The sequence below is a fragment of the Asterias amurensis genome, chromosome 3 (genome assembly GCF_032118995.1).
Source record: "Asterias amurensis chromosome 3, ASM3211899v1".
NCBI classification, from domain to species: domain Eukaryota; kingdom Metazoa; phylum Echinodermata; class Asteroidea; order Forcipulatida; family Asteriidae; genus Asterias; species Asterias amurensis.
The window spans coordinates 27,341,067-27,360,896 of record NC_092650.1 but is presented as its reverse complement, the minus strand read 5'-3'; the positions used below and the strand labels follow the sequence as shown (position 1 = coordinate 27,360,896).

The window sequence follows — 19,830 nt, the reverse complement described above, 5'->3', positions numbered from 1 at the left end:
CTTTAAACGGCCCCCTTTTTTTTCTTTTTCTTTTTTTAATCATGGTTTGTGGAATGGAGGAGCTTAAGGAAATAGCTTGAGGGTAATGCTTAACTAATTTTACTTTATGAGACTCCGAGTTTCCAGAAACTAAATATTTTTTTATTTCTCAGGTTGATAGGAGAACCCCCCCCCCCCCTTTCTTGGTCCTGTCCCCGCCTAGCCCCTGCTTCCCTCTATACTTTACGTACTTTTCTCGCTGGTCCCATACAACGACCACACTGTTGTTCTAGCCATACCGCGTGCGAACCATGGAATGCAGATTGTTTTTCTTTCAGAATAATATTACCCAGAATGCAATAGTATTTCACTGCGCCATTTTTGATGGCATTCGTCATTCAATCGTCAAACCATCGGTGCAAATTTCATCCAACATCATCTCGTGGTTGAGTCGGCAAGGCTCAATTTTCATCATGACTGACGGTGGACCGTATATCGGGAGTACAATTAGCCTGATTTCACAATCAGAGATTCGTTATGAGGGGTGTTTATACTCAATTGACACAGTGAAGTCCACGGTAACTTTGTCCCAAGGTGAGAAATTACATTGACCACCGTTCATTGTTGTTCTGTATAGTGTTTACTTGTAATTGCAATGTACATTGGACCGTACAGTTTCAGGGCACTCAAATTTTTACATGCAGTTGATTTCAAATCATTGTACAACTTATTTTATCTTGAACTAGGAGTAGGCCTATCCAGCACAGACGACGTAAATGCATTGAAAATGTATTGACGAGACACACAGAAGAAGCAGGTGACCCAACAATCATCATGATCAAGATTCTAGCACAATTAAGTGCAAAACATGAGAGTGAAATTTGCTTTTTTTGTAAAATGAAAAAGTTTATAACCATTGCTCGATGGTTTGCTTTGGCAAGCAATGGCTGTCCTGGCAGTAATTTCATTTTCTCACAATAATTTATTTGGAAAATTACATTTACAAATTACAAAATACAATGCATTTGACACGATCCTTGCCAACAAAATAAAGGAGATGACAAATAGTATATAATACAAATTATCAGCTTTGTTGTGTAATTTTTGTAATTGATTTTCTATAATGTTTGAGGAAAACCCTTGTGATGTAGATGGGGAAAATCCATGCAAACGGGAAGAACTGAAATTGAAAAACCCACCCATGCACATACATACATGCAAGGTCTGCGGTGGGATTTGCACCACACCAGGATCCACAGAGGTGAATGAATTGAAAGGCAGGCAAAGAAACCTCTCGTCAAACTGATCCCTTGATTCAATACAAGGATATCTTTCAGTATGTTCAGTATCCTGCCACACCACTTTTTCACTAAAAATAAAAAGGGATATACCTCCCCCATACCTTCCCCCTACCGCCACGAATAAATCTTCGAGACCTGTTTTGTTATCGTACGAGTACGAAATGCAGCAAAACTTTTGTCTGGCAGTTGATACCTGTATTAAGAATAGTGTATAGGCCTATTGGTCAGTTCAACTTGGTTTTAGGTCGTTCCTCCGATGTTAAACCCCGGGGGAGGGGATGTGTCTGCTGGGCCCAATGCAGCAAAACTTTTGTCTGGCGGTTGATACTGATGTTAAGAATAGTGTTATTGGTCATTTCAACTTGGTTTTAGGTGGTTCCTCTGATGTTTAACCCAGGGGAGGGTAGGTGTCTGCCGGGCCCAATGCAGCAAAACTTTTGTCTGGCGGTTGATACTGGTATTAAGAATAGTGTTATTGGTCATTTCAACTTGGTTTCAGGTGGTTCCTCTGATGTTTAACCCGGGGGAGGGGATGTGTCTGCTGGGCCCAATGCAGCAAAACTTTTGTCTGGCGGTTGATACTGATGTTAAGAATAGTGTTATTGGTCATTTCAACTTGGTTTTAGGTGGTTCCTCTGATGTTTAACCCAGGGGAGGGTAGGTGTCTGCCGGGCCCAATGCAGCAAAACTTTTGTCTGGCAGCTGATACTGGTATTAAGAATAGTGTTATTGGTAATTTCAACCTGGTTTCAGGTGGTTCCTCTGATGTTTAATTAACCTGGGGGAGTGGAAGTGTCTGCCGGGCCCAATGCAACAAAACTTTTGTCTGGCGGTTGATACTCTCTTGTATAAAGAATAGTGCATAGGATTGGTCATTTCTACTTGGTTTTAGGTCGTTCCTCCGATGTTTGACCCTGGGGGTGTTGGGGGGGGGGGGGGGTTGTCTGGCAGGCCCAATGCAACCAAATTTATAATCCAGGGCCACAACCTAAACAGCATACATGTACACCTTTTCAGCCCTACAGCTGATGTCGTTTTTAAATTGATGGGCTTTTAAAGTTTGAAAAAAATATCACAACGACTCGCGTAGTCGGTCGGAGGTTTTAGCATATTATTTTAAGAGGCTGTTTCTCGGAAACGATATGGAGTATGGATTTAGTTTTTGGTGTGTGTTCATTTTAGCCATAGTGGAACAGTTGGACAAAGTTTCATGTAAATCGGAGCTGATTTGGCAACTGGTTAATTTCAACCCATAGGTTTGTACAGTAAATATTTGGGGGAGGGGGTGTCTGGCAGGCCTAATGCAGCAGACAATTTTGTCTGGCGGTTGATATTTTTTACTAAGCATCATCTCAATGACCATTTCCACTTGGTTTCATGTGGTACATGTACCTACAATGTTTGATTCAGCCCATTATTTTGCCTCTTCGTTGGGGGTCCATGCGCCAAATGCAGCGGGGGTCCCTGGCAGACATCCATATCTGACTATGTGAGGTTATCCACTAAATTTTCCTGTACTCAAATATTGGTACCTCGTTCCTTTAACCAAAGTGCTGTGGGCTGCCGGTCTAATATATTTCATATCGAATGAAAAAGTGGTGGCGTGATACAGAAATTGTTCCCAATACATTCGCAATGAACAAGTCATCCAAAGTTCCAACAATAGACATGTGACGCCAAGGAAGGTTATTTCTCAGAAATTTCAGTGAGTGAAATACAAATTATAGCATAATGTGCTAGCAGTGGTCTCTCCCGTCGGACTGTAGTAATAATCTGCAGCTCTAGGATACTACAAAGGTTATAGTTTTACTGTCAGTAACGTTTTTTGAACTTTCTTAAGATAAGATGCAGTAATTGTAACTCTATTCCTATCCTATTCCTACATCCTCTCAACATTTGGAGACCGGAAGGTTACAGCTCAGGATAACCAATCACCAATGTGCCCTTTCGACCAGATTTGATTTTTTTTTTTACTGCTTTTCAAAAATCATGACGAACATTCTTGTGATTCTACCAACACGGATTTAATCTCCAAGTCCAATGTGTAAATGAACGAAGGATCTACTTATCAGTGATGTATTTTTTATCTCTGCGTCTTGCACATCAGCAAAACAGTGGTTGACTGTGATTACAAATTTGTGTCATAATCACAGGGGAATTCCCAGGCAAAGCAATACAGGCCTGGAATTACACGCAGGCCATGGGGCCATGGCCCCACTGCCCCTGGTCTTGGTCTTGTTGCCCCTTCAAAGTTTCCATTGACTTTAAGATTTTCAAATGGAAGTTCCCTTTGCAAAATGAATATGGCCCAACCTTTTTAAAGGGGGAATTCTAGGCCTGATGTACTACTACCCAGCCCCCACTATGGTACAACAGCTTCAGGGAACGATTTCATCCCGGCAATTGGGCATTTGCAAAACGCTAAGATTAAACATATTTTTATGTAACCACAGTTCATTTTGGTTGGTAAGCATGTCTGCAATTAGCTAACAGTATTTTCTCAAACTTAAAAAAAAAAAAAAAATGGTGGGAGGTTTTTAAAAGTATTTTTGGAAAAACAGTAGACTCTGGGACTTCTTTCACACAGGTTGATGGTCACATTGGTCCAATTGATCTTGCAAATAGACAACCTGCCAGGCCAGATACAATTGTCTCCATGCCTCCTGGTCTTTGCCTTGATGTCCTTGAAACGTTACAGTAGAAACTTACAATTTCCTCGTAGGGTGCCCTTTACCAATAAACGAAGCTTACAGGCCTAAACTGGGCTTGGCAAACCTTTGGCGAACCTTTGAGCGTTGGTTTTGATCCCTACCAGCCCAAGTTAACAATTTGCAATCTTATTTTCAGTTCGGTCATTTGGGACGGAGGGACGAGAAGCTCCAAGGACTGTAGTAGCAGGAGATGAGGTGTACAGTTTAATCATTTTCAAAGGGAGTGATATTAAAGAGCTACATGTTTGTGAACCACCTAAACCTCAGAGTAACATCGCCCAAGATCCTGCCATTCTACAGGTAAGAACTTTGTTTCAAATTTCAGAGGAAACTGAAAAACAAATGGTGTGCTGACAAATATGAACCTGTTGGGTATAAATGGGTACCTGTGAAAGTAGAGGTTGATATCGTGTTTGAAAAAACCTTTGGAGCGCCATGGCAGCCCAGGCTGTATACTCCTCAGGGAGCTTACAGGAGTACAAGAATGTTATTGGCCTAATGAACAGGGCACTAATGTAAAGCTCATTGGAGAACTTAAGGTCAAGTTGGCAAAAAAAGTATTTAAAAACATAAGCCCTGACCACTGCAACCCTTCAAAAATCCAACTTGGTGTTTTGTTTAGTTATTGTACTCAGTAATTTGATCATTGTTTACATTGTGTACATGTACATGTGTTCAGGCAGAGTACTCTAACCAGAGTTCAGCAGTTTTGGGTGTTGAAATGCCTTAAGCCTGGTTTGTGTTAAAATGGCATAAGCCTGGTTTATACAAAGCAAAAGTGAAGCGAATTCTAATGTCACATGGCTGCTTTTGCACCAAATGTTTCGCAGGAATTGAACACAGTTTAAACTGTTGTGAATTAGTTGTTGCAAATCTGTGAAATCAAAATTTGTATCGCACTCACATTCACAGGAAGTACAGTTTATGAACAGGGCTTCATAGTGTTTGATTTTGTTGAAGCGAGGAAGGATCCTTAGTTAATAATAACTCCAGGGAGATGGGGTCAAATTTATTGCAGCTCCCTCCCCCTCCCCCTTGATCATGAGTACCCCCCTTTAACTTACTATAACACCATTGTTTTATTTCACAGCATTCTGCTGCTATTCCTAGTTCACATAGCACTGCTCCGGGATATCATCGAGGGCCTTCATTCAATAATGCTCAAGGACAGTATAGCTCGTATAATAGGATGCCTTACAATCAGTATGGCCATATCGGAGGAGTCATGCCTGGATTCTTTGGGGGTCAACCAAGCCACCCTCCTGGATTATCTGGTAAAAAAAAAATGATTGACTTTCAAGTTTCTTCCTTTATTTTCCTTAATCTAATAATTTTGAGCAAAAATGAAACCTAAAAAGAAGAAATAGGTGAAACAAATTTATTGCTGAAGATTGTCTGGATTTGTCGGTTGTAAATTGTCAGCATGACCATGAGTTATTGTGTACCTAATACCAATGGGAATGTCTTACCAACCAACCTGTATACATTCGACTCTCGTTATAACAAGATCCCTTGGGACTGGCCGGACTCCATGTACCTCTCTATTAAGAGGATAGTTGTTACAAGAAGACAATGAAGACAGAAACACAAAGCAGAAATGAGATCTGATACTTAAAAATATTCTCTTTATAAGCAGAACCTGTTTATAACTGCTATTTATATTAGAGGGTGGACTTTATAGCATGTTGTTATAAGTAGACAGCCATAGAAAGATACACAAAGCATACAATGTAAATGAGGTTTGATATTACGAATGTACTTTTTGTACTTTGATCATGAACACAAGCCTTGTATGGAAGCCATCTCATTGATATCAACCCATTACAGGTCACACAACCCCACCACCGACAATGACACGCCGCTCACCGACCATGGAACAAGGTGTACAGGCTTCCGGTCCAATCAGTCCCCAGAAAGACACCAAGGCGTCTACTAAGGTCTCCGCAGCTGATAAGCACCAATCCAAAGACAGAGAGGAACAAGGTCTTCCTCAGCGAAGCCAGCAGCAGCGACGAAGAGGCTCCAAGGAGGAGAAACCAAACCAGAAGAAGGAGATCCATCGACAGGAGGTTAAGGATAAGAAACCTGAGAACAAGGTTGAGAGACCAGAGAGGGGTGAGAGAATCGAGAGAGGGGAACGAGGAGAAAGAGGAGAGCGAACAGACAACAGAGGAGAAAGAGGTGATCGGGATAATAGAGGGCGGTCTTCACAGGGTCAAAGACAGAACTGGCAAGGTGAGTTTTAAGGCTTGAAGTGTTTACCTTAGGGTTCCTCTTGATCTTAAGAAATTGTCTAATGATTACTGACAGTTGGAACGATAGTTCAGCGGTTTTGCATAGCACAAACTGAACTTATTTTGCACACTGAATATTCATTCTTTCTTTCTTTTATCAGTTCTCGATCTGTCCGTTAGTTGATTGTTCTAAATTCTAGTGTTTTTGTCTGTATTGTTTGAGTGGGAGCCAGTTTTAATATCCCCAGTGTCAGGGAATACAGTCTTTATATTATATTATTATCTTACCCTGTCTTGACTGTCCATCAGGCATCTCACTGTAGGCCTCGGCTTCGAGATTATTGCTACGTACTTTACAACATTTTCTGCCTTGTAAAAAGAGCTTTTTTTCCATGTTTTGCCATGTACTGTATGGGAAATTTTATGAAGATTGGAAATAAATGCAAGTTTGAATCTCATCTCATCTCATCTGTAGGTTACAATCAAAACAGAAGAGGAAGAGGGCGTGGCCCTCGATCGCCAGGTGTCAAGGAAAAGGTCGGCAGTGATTTTGATTTCTCCAATGCCCAGTTTGAGAAGAAGACACTAGAAGAAGAGTTTACTGAGAAGCTGAAATTAGATGGATGTAAGTACAAAACGAAATTGTTTCTGTTGGTAGAACGGTGGCCTGTTAATTGGGAGGTCATTGGTTCGAGTCCCACTCTTTTCTTTGTTCAACCCCAAAATCATTTAAAAATGTACCCAGTCAGTTTCCTTGTTGTATATATTGATATCTGTAACCTTTTCCTGGCCATTTTTTCCAAAGTCGACTGCACTCGTACTCTCTTCTTTTGTTATTTTGCTCTATTCATGGTGATATTAGTGTGTTTAAAATTGGCCTCTGAACTCGACAGAGCTGATATATTTAAGTAAGATATCAGGCTTTGTGTTAGAGTGGTCAAACAATTTGGTCACCATTGGTTGGCAATAATGTTGAAAGTATTGGTAACAAGACAGTTAACTGGCCTGGAGGCAATTCCATCTGTTGCCCTGGTCTTGGCCTTGATCATGTTGATGGCTCTTCAAGTATCTACGATAGACTTTGAGATTTGCCAATGGAAGTGCCCTTTGCAAAATGAAATTGGCCTTGCCCCTCTCAAAGATTGAATTTCAGGCCTGAGTTTTAGAACAAGTCTTGTTGTTGTTCTACACTGGTTATAAATGACGTCAAAGTCTTGCAAAGTATTGAGAGATTTTCTTTAATCAGTGATTTTTTCATGAAGGTCATTGCTTATTCTTTATAAATTTTTCTTATCAAACATCTATTTATCTGTTCTAATTTAAATTGTCTTTGATTTGATGTTGATACTGTGGAAATAAACTGCTTGATTGATTTTGTTTGCAGCATCTACAGTGAATGGTGACGTAGTAAAGGGTACTGAGGATTCCGGGAATGAGACCCAGCCTAGTGATGCTCCTGAGGAAGAGGAACCTTACTACGATTCTTCCAAGTCCTTCTTTGATAACATATCTAGTGACTTAAAGGGGTAAGTCATCAATCAATTGATTATAGGGCCAAGTGTCATGGCTCTGCTTACCATAAGCAAAGAATCTGTGCTTTTTGAAGGTGTGGAATGAACTGGGGATGTCTGAGCAACAAGATCTGGGGTCAATTTCATAGCGCTGGCAAGCCAATCTTCCTGTGCTTACCTCATGAAAATGGGTGATGAAACTGTGCCAAATCATAGTAGCTCGAAAATTTGATTACCAACAGCGCTGTAAAATTGGCCCCTGAGAGTCTAATGAGATACGCTTGAAAAGTAAGTTTTTTAATGTCATTTCAAGTAAATGCCTTCCTAATAAAATATCGCTGGCCCAGTAGATATCTCCACAATTTAGTTTTTCTTTCACTTTTAATTTGTCCCATTTGCTTGATTTTTACATAAATTTGTATATTGTTCATCAATATCTTGTCAAGTCGCTGATGTGTTTTTAACCAATCATTTTTGAACTACACAAAGTACTATTCCCTATTAATTTAAGTCAATGTTCTATTTCCGTCCTATTTCAACAGGCAGCGACAAAATTGGAAGGAAGAACGCAAGATGAACTGCGAGACCTTTGGCATTGCCTACGCCCGTAACCGTGGTCGTGGAGGTTACTACCGTGGGTACTATCGTGGGGGTTATCGTGGCAACTATCAAGGAGGTCGAGGTCAGAGTCGAGGTGGGCGTTCATATAGAAGCAACCGAGGAAGAGGAGGCTGGAGAAATCAAGGAGGATGGAATGACCATGCTAACGACACAAATCAGCAAAGTGAGGTAATATCATGTATGCAACTTTCCTCTGATCAGCTGATTTTCATTTGTGCCATTCAAATTCGAAAAAACACTGTACAAAACCATTCAAATTTTCTATGATGATTTATTTTATTGCAAGCCTGTTAATATGGAGACGTCTTGAAAACGTTTGAATCTTAAAACTGATTCATGCATGAATAATTTTTCAGATTCCTAAGGGTTGTTGTCATTTGAAGACTGCTGAAACCAGATATGCAGTTCATACCTGGGTATTTTGTATTTCACGGGTTAGGGGCGAATTTTGACGTGCGCGTGCATACTCCATGTTACTAGGTATTCTACGCTTACAAGGCTAGTGCAGAATTTTGGTGTTATTATGTCAAGGGGGAAACGTGGTCGTAAGCATAGAACTCGGCGGTAAGCAGAGCCATCAAATTGGGCCCTGCTGTGACCTCGCTAAACATTCGATTAATTGAACATTCTTGTAAAAATACCGAGAGAGTTTTTTGCTGTTTGCCTGAACAAGTAGACACCGTCTTTTGAAACTTCCATAAGTGATATCAGTTGTTTCATTGTTTTTTTGTTTGTAAATCAGCATGACAAAAACATAATGATGACCTTGTTACTTTAACCTTAAGATTGGCGTTAATTTTCAGTAATGAACAGTGAAGGTATAAGGCGAGTACGTGTTTGAAGATTTTGCAGAACAGTCTTTTATTAAACGTGTGCACCACTATATTAATACCTAATTGGTTGTATTCATTTACAGATCACAGTTAAGACTGAAAAAGCAACAGAGGCCACATCATAAGACACTAAACTGAAGTCTGCTTAGCAAGGATTTATACCAAAGGATAGATGAGGCACTCCAACCCACCCGCCAGGAATGCAAGAAGCTTCCCCTGGTCTTTACTTTCATCTCTCTCTATTTCTCTTTCTATCCAATGAGCCAGATGCGAGTTAAGCCAGCCTCAGGTTGACCTACATTTTTGTTGCGCCCGCAACAAACTGTCCGCAATGCGTAGACAAAATATGCTCAGGTCACAACAACTGAGAAATCATGCGCCTGCTATTGGTTCCCGACCGTTGGGATCATGTTGTTCAAGTTGAAATTGTTCTGCTCTTGTGATTGTTAATTTTTTTGAGCGGCGACTGTTTCAGATCCCCTTAAAATCATCGCAGTTACGCTCAGGTCATAAATATTCGCAGACTAAAAAGTTCCTGATGATCTTAGCACAGGCGCAGTGTGATCCTGAAATTCAGTCGCCGACTTTTTGTTGTTGACGCAAGGTCAACCTGAGGCCAGCTTTAGATTTGAATAAAGTCTTGTACAATGACTTGCTTAGTAACAAGTTACTGCTTCAATTGGAATACCTCAGACTGTAGAAAGTTGCTGTGTCAAATGGTTCGGCATGCTTTTGTATTCCAGAGGAGCAAACCCTTGTACCATACACATTCATTCACAGTTGTGTGTGAGTTTTGCCGTCTTGTAGTTAAATATGCATAAGCTTGCCTGAATCATGTTGCATAGCAACTATATCTATAGTTACTTACGATCAAGTATTTTATTGTGCTAGACAAGATTCAAACCTAACAGTTATGGCTGATTCTTCTTCTGTTTTTGACTAATTTATTACCCTGTGTAAGGATGAGAGTTTGTGTGTACGATATACACCGTCTAGTTTTGCTGGATCTCGTTCTTGAGATTTTTCAAGATCAACTTCTTGATCTGATGGCACTTCTTTAAGTGTTGATTTGGAATGCCTTACTATGTCAACATGTCTCCTATTTTGTTTATTTTTGTTTTGGAATTATAATAATTGACTCTGAGGTACTTGTTTTGATAAAGGAATTTGATAAAAAAAGAAAGAGTTCGTTAAAAAGCCAATTCGCACAAATGAATTGCTTAAAAGCCAATTTGCTTCACAAAATACTTTGTTCAATGCCAATTAATTTATTTATAAAGTTTGGATGATGTAGTTGCCTTAAAATACAATAGTGGTATATAGTGGGTTGTTAAAGTTGCTTTTACCCGTTAAGAACGGACAAGTTGTTTGATAACTTTTTGTTGACAACACTGGACATGAAGAAAAGCTGTTTTAGACAAAAATATCCTCTGAAATAATTTGAGACAAAAGTCTGGTTGCAAGGTGCAAGTTTAAGATTGGAATATTTGCCTGGTAGTGTCACTCCTTAGCCTGCTAGCAATCTAGTCTGGGTAAAGAAAGCCTTATCGTGTGCTCTTTTGTTATGATATTCAAATTTGAGGGCCCTGGAGTTTGGTTAGTATGCTTAAAGGGTATTGTCACTCCAGGTAATTTGTACAGGAAGCCTAGAAGCAACTCTACTGCATAAAGAAATAACCAATTGTAATAGCCCAAGGGCCATGTGTTGTCACAGCAGTGAATTTTCAGGCAACCAGTTCCAGGCTGTCTCCATGAAGAAAAAGCATTTGAATGTTCACATAAGTTTTGCAGGTTGTCTGTAAAATTGATTTGTGTGACATGAACATTGATGGGCACCACTTAAAAACAGAAATAAGGATCAAGAACTGTTTGAGTGTAAGACCGCCCGGTTGATGGGTTATATTTTGACACGGTTTATTTAGGGTAGCTTACAGATAACAAACTAGGAATCTTTAGCGTGCATGTAAGGTGAGTTTAACAAACCTATTGATGATGTACTGGACTAGTGTTGGAGTTGTTGTAGTTGACAAACAATCCACCAACAAACCCAGTGTTATCGCATTAAAATCCTGAATTTAACTACCGTTATAAAACACTCCAAAATCTTCTTGTTATTCATGCGTAATCCTCCACACATTCAACATCAAGTGAAGCCAATTTAGGTGCATGTAAAAAGTCATGAAACCATGTCAACATTATAAGGCTACATCTGGGTTGCTGTTCCATCAAGAACTAAGTATAGGACGTCTTGGCCACAGACGCAGCTGTAGCCACAGTCTGTGTAGCCGCAAACGGGCTAGCTGCCATTAGTCAATGAAAAACAAATTTGCAAAAGAAGACCATGTAAACTACCAAGGCTTTATCGTATTCCGCGATACTGCTTTAATACTGTAATTAGACGATATTTTATAAATTTTCATATTATTTGCTGCTATGAAAAAGAGGATTTTTTTTGGTAATATTGTGAGCACAATTGAATAATTCCCTGCATGCCAAGTAGGCATGCGATATTTTATTTGATCTTTAAACAAGTGATGATGATTGTCTCTCCAAAGTGTGTGTAATTGTAAACTCTTTAGTTTTTCTCTGTGGGTGGTGTTAACATTGGAAACATATTCATTATCAGAGAAAGTCCAAACTTTGTTTATAATGTGATGTTACAAAACGGATCACAGGTTGACAGGACCTTTTGATTCGATACACCAAGTCTATTTTATGATAAATTTGTTGTATTCTTGTCACTTGTTAAGTCAAACTGGTTTACAACCAAGTGTGTACAGGTAAAGCTACTCGTGTATAAAACAATACATGTAAAAAGTACCTATCCAATAAGAAATTGTTACTCACTCAGGCATTAAGTGTTGGAGGTAAAGGCAACATCAGTGGCTATGGATAGTTGCTTGTAGCCCCTGCCAACAGCTCCAGATAAAGTCAATAGATTTGTCACTGGCTTTTATTTCTAGATTTAAAAATATTTGGTACATGTATTTGTTAATTAAAGTATATATAAAACAACATCAGTTGTCTAACAGATTTTGTTTTAAATCAAAATCTTGCTTCCAGATAAATTTTCTGTCTTGTATGAAATTGTTTATATCTTTTTGCCTTTGCTGTTGACATGGGTGTTATAGGCTCATTGAAACAAATTGTAAATTATTAGGATTTCCAAAGGAAAATGAGGTCCATATTTACATTTTCAAGTTAATAAATTGATTGTGAATTAACTTGATTTGATTAATGACTTTGGATACATGGTTTTGTTTCTTTTACTTTTTGAAAATATGAAGTTAATTTGTAAAGCAACTGAGAGATAAACTAGACAATGTGGACATTTTTGACAGGTTTGTGAACCATGATCCCATGTATGTATGAAAGCAGTAAGTCTAAATAATATGAGACCAACTTCAGCTTGCGCCTATCCATAGAAAGATAAAACAGTAGCTGCCAGATTGTGGTGTAGATATAACTATGCGCAGGCCAAATAATTTATTTTGCGTTTCCTTTTGTTTATGACAATTGGTCCTTCCAAACTGGAAGGGGTGGGAGTGGGGAAGAACTCGATAATCTGATGGCCTGACCAATCTAACTGAACAAAACAAGTAGATTTCTACTTTTGGTCCACATGGACATACAGGGTGTGTTCAATAAGTTTCCCTGGGTCAACCACGCAGTGCTCACTTGGGTGAGCCCATGACAAGAGCTAATCACCCATGACAAGAGCTAATCACCCCAAAGTGACCTACTCCACAAGCAGGGCACTGGGGGTGAGCCCTGTCAAAGCTATTCGAACAGACCGAGGTCGACCCAGGGAAGCTAAGCGAACGCACCCATAGTTGACACTCTTTATAACCAGGAGCAAGATTGAGTAAGGGACTATAGTATTAGTTGACTAATAGATTGGTTACAATATATGCGTCTTCGAACACCATCTTTGATGTAAAACAATGGAAAAGTGCACTCGTGTACATGCTGGCGTGTACGAGCCGCGCATGACGTTTAGGCAGTGGCAGCTCTTCACGCGTGTACAATTCAAAAAAAAAAAATTCATCTATTGCAATCCATCTATTGTGACCATTGGTCTATATTGCTTGGTACAGGATGTACATGTACAGGTAAAAAGTCAACAGTGATCCAGTGTATAATTGGACCCTGCGTTTGTCTTTGTTCAGAAAGAAAACTTGGGCAACCTTTAGTTCTCCCAAGTATAGTGCTGGTAATGTGAAAGAAACAAAAATGGCTTTCTGGAACTTGTTTAAGTGACTCGCACATTCTGTTGGACTTGACAAGTCGCTACATGAAGTTGTTTTTTGCCATAATTTCCATGATTTCTTTCAGAGATTTATGATTTTATAAAAGCAAGTGTGTGATTTGGGATTTGCAGTTATTTGAGAAGTATTGGGTTATACAGCTGGAGCTAGTCTTATGGCGAGTCAAAGGAATTCTTGTGAATCCATAAGGAGAATTTGTTTCAAGTCCAAAATTTTATTCACAAATTTTCCGACATTGTTGGTTTAATGGACACAAGGCCTACATTACATGTAAGTTGAACAGGCAATTCATTCATAATCTTAACCAAGTTCAACAATTCATGTGTACAATGTATGTATTGAGTTACCACAAAGTGGTGTATGTTGGATGATATGGAAGGAATCTGGCCATTAACTATAGCGGAATAAAGACCAATGTCGTCACAATAATTATGTTCTCACTAGGGTGTTTTCATTCATTTGACTAGCCTTGCTCAACAAGGGAGTCCCATTATTCACTCCGAAAAGACACCGCTTTATACCCACCCGTACACACTGCGTGGTGCGTGTAATCACACTGCATGACCCACCCGTATACAGACTGTCACATCGTACGACTACTGTGCACACAAGTCATCTGCACTCGTACCACTAACCGCATGCGGAGGCCGACACGCATGCGGATAGTGGACAGGGGCATCTTGTCGTGCGATGTGGTTGCAGTGTATACGGGTGGGTTTTTATAAAGCGGCGGTCTTTTTTCGGAGTGAATAATTCGACTGCCTTGAGCAAGGCCATCATTTGACCCTAAAACTAAAGTTATAAAATCTCTCAAATAAAACTGATTTAAAGAATAAAACAGCATGTCAACAAGTTGATGTTGGTTTTGTCTTTTCATTGTGGGTCACTGCTGTACTCTGTTTATCAAAATCCGATGATGTTCTATAGATGGATGAAGGAGAAACCTTGATTAGAACCTCATCTTAGGCAGAATACACACAGAATACACAGTACTAACAAATTCAAGTCTTCATTTTATGCTTTTATTGATTAACTTTTGTGTAGTAACAAACAAAATACCCCCAAATTTGTCCATCAAAGTGTAGAAATGCAGTAAGCTGAGGTTCTCCCAGGATTTGTCAGAACTGGGGGTCATTGTGGTCAAACATTTTTGGAAGTTTGATTAAAGCAAGCTGAATTAAAACTGTTTATACATGTATTGTTTTTAGTAAAATATACAAATTTTATGTTTTGCCTTATCAGGTGATATGTGCGCTTATCTGCATTCAATTCGCGCTATCTGCTCGGCGCACAAGCTTGTGCATGGGAAGGATCCTGCCCCTACCTCTCAAAATTGAAAGAAGTAATTTTGCAACCAAGTTCTGCATGTTTTTGATGAACTTCTCTGAGAATAAACTTCACTGTGGTACTGACATGATAAGAGCATCCTCAAACCATACTCCAAAGTAAAAAATTCTGTGATGATGTTGATAGAAAACCAAAGATATCGACAAATAGGGAAAATCCCCAGCATACATGTAGGGCTACATGTACTTAGTTCAGTTGGTAGAGCACCGGCGCGTTAATCCGGTGTTCCAAATCCTGCTCCAGTCAGTTTGTCTTTGTTCAACCAACTTCAAATCAAGATGATAGAATCAACTCCTATCCATACTGTCAGTAACTTCACTAACATGGTCCCTCACTACTCCATCCAGTACTGTATACACATCCTTGCATCCCTTCATTGCCATGTCCAACACCTGAGAGAGGTTATCAACATGTAGACGAGAGTTGGACTGAAATAAGGCAATCTGTTCCGACTTGGGCAGGACGGCTAAGATCATCTCAGGACCCCCGAGAGATTCCTCCAAATAGCTGATATCAACGAGGGGGGTGTCACTGATGAACCCTGCTGAACATGCGCAGATGTAATCCCTCATGGGTATGCCGGCATCAATGATTGCTAATGTAGCAGCGTTAACACATGCACAGTAGTTCCCTCCATCTGCCTGCAAAATCTGTAACGAAATAAGGCACAGTGAATTACAACATTTAGCACTGGGCTTGTCTGATGCTCCAAAGACACACAAATTAATGTTTGGAAATAGTTACGAAATATTGATTTTAAACCACTGGTTCTTCTCAGGAACAACACTACTCACAAATGGTGTTACTACAAACATCATCTGGAAATATTTACCAGTAGGATTTATCCTAAAACTATGAGGTTCATTCCGCTATCGCCTGCCATCATGGAAACAATTGCAAAACGAACCTCAATCATAGTTTTAGGAGTACATGTAGAGTAGTGAGGTTATCAATGATTGATCATTTTAAAATGTTTTGATTATTTCATCTCTGTCGTACCTGAACATAAATATCAATCTGCGAGCGTGGATACAAGTGGGTCATAATCGCTGCTTCAAACGTCCTCTGTAAATTAAGCGACATTTCTTGTGATTTTCGATCACCCATGGGTCTCTTCTTTCTCTCACCAGTGCTGAATGTTGCCATGCTGTACTGGCAGTTAATATTAACGCGATCATGATGGGCTCTGGAACGGTTGCCTGTCACCTGTAAAAGAACCAATAAATAAAAAAGTTGGACTAATCTGTTGCAAACTCACAGCCAAAACTATGAATACAAAACAAACACATGCCCACAGTTTGTATTGTATACAATGTCTCACAGATAGTTTTGAAGTTTTTGGAAACAAAGGCCCCTTTTTGAAACCACGGCTTTGGCTTTGAATTCGGCTTGAGGCTCCGTTATCTCGTTAGTTGTCAATATCAGTAGTAAAACACTTGATATAATTTACTTTATTTTATTATTACAAATATTACAACTTATAATATTTAGTGTATTTCATTTGTAAACAAATAAAAAAGTAATACTAACTAAATGAAAAGAAAAAACAACAAACCATTTAGTTTTCCTAATTTATTAAATTTAAAATATTATATTACCATGAAGGAAGGAAGAGGAAGGAAATTTCCTTCCTCCATGCATGTACATTGTACATGTATGTACAGAGTCATGACACTACATACATACCTCATGCGGTCCATAAACTGTAGCCAGAGCTTTCGTATTGCCCTGTTCAATATAAGCGGATCCATCAGCTTGCCTGAATACACCCATGCGACATTGGATTTTTCGTAATTCATGAGGACGACGACCATCAACTCGGAACCCTTGATCGGAAAGTAGCTCCATTTCGGCGGTTTATAAACAATTTTTCTGCACCAAAATAAAGTTCATGAATTGTACACATGTACCAGCACCCCCACTATAACACCATCGAGCAATACGAGGTTGACATCTCTCGATCTCTCATCAGTCTTATTGTAAAGTACCGTTGGAAATAAAGTAATACGGAAACGAGGTTGCATACACGGTGAGTAGTCCGTCTCTGTATGTACACTGTGTTGTATGAGGGGCCGTTTATGACTAAATGAGCAAACCCAGATATATATATATATAGGAGCAAAACCATATATATATATATGGGGCGCCGTTTATGACTTTACTACGAAACCAATATATATAGAATGGAACCAATATATATAGAATGAAACCAATATACATAGAACGAAATAAATATATGCAGGACGAAATAAAAATATATAGAACGAAATATGAAATATATAGAACGAAATAAATATATAGAACGAAATAAAATATATATAGAATGAAATAAAAAATATAGAGAACGAAATGAAAATTATATAGATCGAAAATAAATATATAGAACGAAAAATATATAGAACGAAAAAAATATATAGAGAACGTAACCAAAATATATAGAACGAAATAAAATATATATAGAATGAAATATATATCTATAAAACGAAATAATATTTGATATATAACGAAATAATAATATAAAATAATATAGAACAAAACAGAAATATATGGGACGAAACATAAATATATAGATCGAATCAGAACTATAAAGAACGAAGTAAAAATATATAGAACGAAGCGCCCCCTTCGACGAATAAGGGCCAGGGGTTGTACAACATTAGCACGAACATTAAAGGAACACGTTGCCTTGGATCGGTCGAGTTGGTCTTTGAAAAGCGTTTGTAACCGTTTTTTATAAAATGCATATGGGTAGAAAGATGTTGTAAAAGTAGAATACAATGATCCACACAAACATGCCTCGAAATTGCGTGGTTTTCCTTGTACCTTGTCGACTAACACGTCGGCCATTTATGGGGGTCAAAATTTTGACTCCCATAAATGGCCGACCATGTTAGTTCGCACAGTAGAAGGAAAACCACGCAATTTCGAGGCAAACTTGTGTGGATCATTGTATTCTACTTTTAAAACATCTTTCCAACCATATGCATTTTATAGAAAACGGTTACAAACGCTTTTGTTTTGACCAACTCGTCCGATCCAAGGCAACGTGTTCCTTTAACATAGTAGCAGGGCACGGACATTAGCATAATAGCACGAACATTAGCATAAATAGCAGGAAGCGCCGCCCGCGCGACGGACCAGTATTTTAGACTTGAAATCAGGTCGTTAGATAACAGAGTCGTCGTGTACACTTCCTTACTGCTGATGATAAATGTTGAATTAACTATCGCTGTTGTAAGGATGGCTACACGACTGAACACGTTAACTAATAAATGTCAATGACCTTTGGATAATCACACAGCCACAGATAATTTTTCCCAATGTTGGGGAACAAACTGCAAAAAATGCAATGGTGAATCCAACTTTCAGAGTATTAACACTAGGGGAACTCACTTAAGCCAGCAAAATTCAAGATCAATAACTATATGCAAATAAACCAAGAACACGGTGCCAATGTTTTTTTTTAACAGATTACAAATCAAAAGCCATAATACCTTGAAAAGCAGACATTGCTGATATTATGAAGTAAACTACGCCGGGGTTGACAATTTTTTATGCAATGTTTATTGAAAGTATTTATAACAAAAGTGGTGCAAGAAGAACTTCTCTGAGACTCTAAAAAAAACAAGTATTTTCTTCAACTACCACACCAAAACTGCAACGACTTGTTTATCAGCCGCATAAAAACAAATAATAGCACTAAAAGTACAAAAGGTTATTATTAAAGGATTTAAGATGGTAACTTGAATTAAACAAAGGAAGGAGAATCGACTATGCTGACGGTAAGGGTGGCTAGAGGGAGATGAATTGTAGTGTGTCAGGCGAGGATGATTGCAATGTGTTGCAAAACAAGGTAGTGCACGTTATTATGAAAAATTAAAGTATGGGTCATCAAGACTAGAGCTTGAATATCAAAAAGTACTAAAAATTGAAATGTATGGACTTGTGGCTGGTGCCAAATACCAAAAACTTCAATTGGCTAGTAAAGAAATTTTTTAAGCAGTATTTTCTGCTCAACAGATGAAACTGGTGGGCCCTGGTATGTGAACGATATTTTTAAAGCATCTTGGGGAAGGGAAGGGAATCTTGAGGGATTCATGAGAGAACGTAAGTGTATCTTGAAACGTAAGTGTCGCTGCGTATCTTGAAACGTAAGCGTAGCTGCATATCTTGAAACGTAAGTGTCGCTGCGTATCTTGAAACGTAAGTGTCGCTGCGTGTTTTGAAACGTAAGCGTAGCTGCGTATCTTGAAACATAAGCGTAGCTTAGATTGAAAGCACACCTTTTGATAAAAATTATGCATATAACATGAAGAAACGTAAGTGATCTTGGAACGTACTGTAGCTTCGTATCTTGGAGCGTAAGCGTAGCTTGACTCGGGTTGAAAGTGTAACCCTTGATTGAAAGGGTAACTGGACAAAACGTAAGCATATATTGGAATGTAAGCGTTGTTGCGTAACTTGGAACGTAAGCGTAACTTGACTCGTGATTGAAGCGTACCTTTTAATGGAATTATAGAGTATCTGGAAGGAAAGTAAGCATATCTTGGAATGTCAGTGTAGCTTGGAACGCAACCATATCTTTTGGAACAACTCATGGGAAACTGCAACATTTAAAAGCTTAGTCGAGTCGCATCTACGCTATTCAACTCACTCTCGGTCGTGCTGCTACGACTACGTACTGTAGTTACGACTATATACGTACTGAAGTCGCGATCGAATTCCTGCTGGTTATAAACACTTTTGTCGCTCACGACTATTCACGAATTTCAAAACACAATCTTTCAATCCATTCAGCATGAGTTTTACTTCATTGTGCTTCGACAAACAATATGTCGCGATGCATCTTGGGCAACGGGAGTTAAAGATTCGCGACTAGTGGAAGTCGCAGCTATTGAGGAACTAGTTGAGTAATAAATTCCATTACAGGTAACCACTTGCTTGTTCTGTATTCTGGCTGGCTGAAACATGGTCACGTACTTGATCTAGTGATCGCGCACGCGTTTTATTCGTGGGCGGGCGGGC

General features: G+C 39.0%; 2 protein-coding genes across 2 annotated transcripts; one reads left to right on the top strand and one right to left on the bottom strand.

Moving 5' to 3' along the window:
• Positions 1 to 334: 334 nt before the first annotated feature.
• Positions 335 to 14,173, top strand: LOC139934582 (protein LSM14 homolog B-B-like). Its single transcript, XM_071928861.1, has 8 exons — positions 335 to 573; positions 4,128 to 4,291; positions 5,082 to 5,265; positions 5,819 to 6,226; positions 6,701 to 6,850; positions 7,610 to 7,751; positions 8,279 to 8,525; positions 9,274 to 14,173. Exons 1-8 carry the CDS (start codon positions 453 to 455, stop codon positions 9,313 to 9,315), a joined length of 1,458 nt encoding a protein of 485 aa, XP_071784962.1. The 5' UTR covers positions 335 to 452; the 3' UTR covers positions 9,316 to 14,173.
• On the bottom strand, positions 10,293 to 16,758 carry LOC139934583 (exosome complex component RRP41-like). The gene is made up of 3 exons (XM_071928862.1): positions 16,492 to 16,758; positions 15,805 to 16,011; positions 10,293 to 15,455 (listed from the first exon to the last, which is right to left on the bottom strand). Exons 1-3 carry the CDS (start codon positions 16,651 to 16,653, stop codon positions 15,093 to 15,095), a joined length of 732 nt encoding a protein of 243 aa, XP_071784963.1. The 5' UTR covers positions 16,654 to 16,758; the 3' UTR covers positions 10,293 to 15,092.
• Positions 16,759 to 19,830: the final 3,072 nt, after the last annotated feature.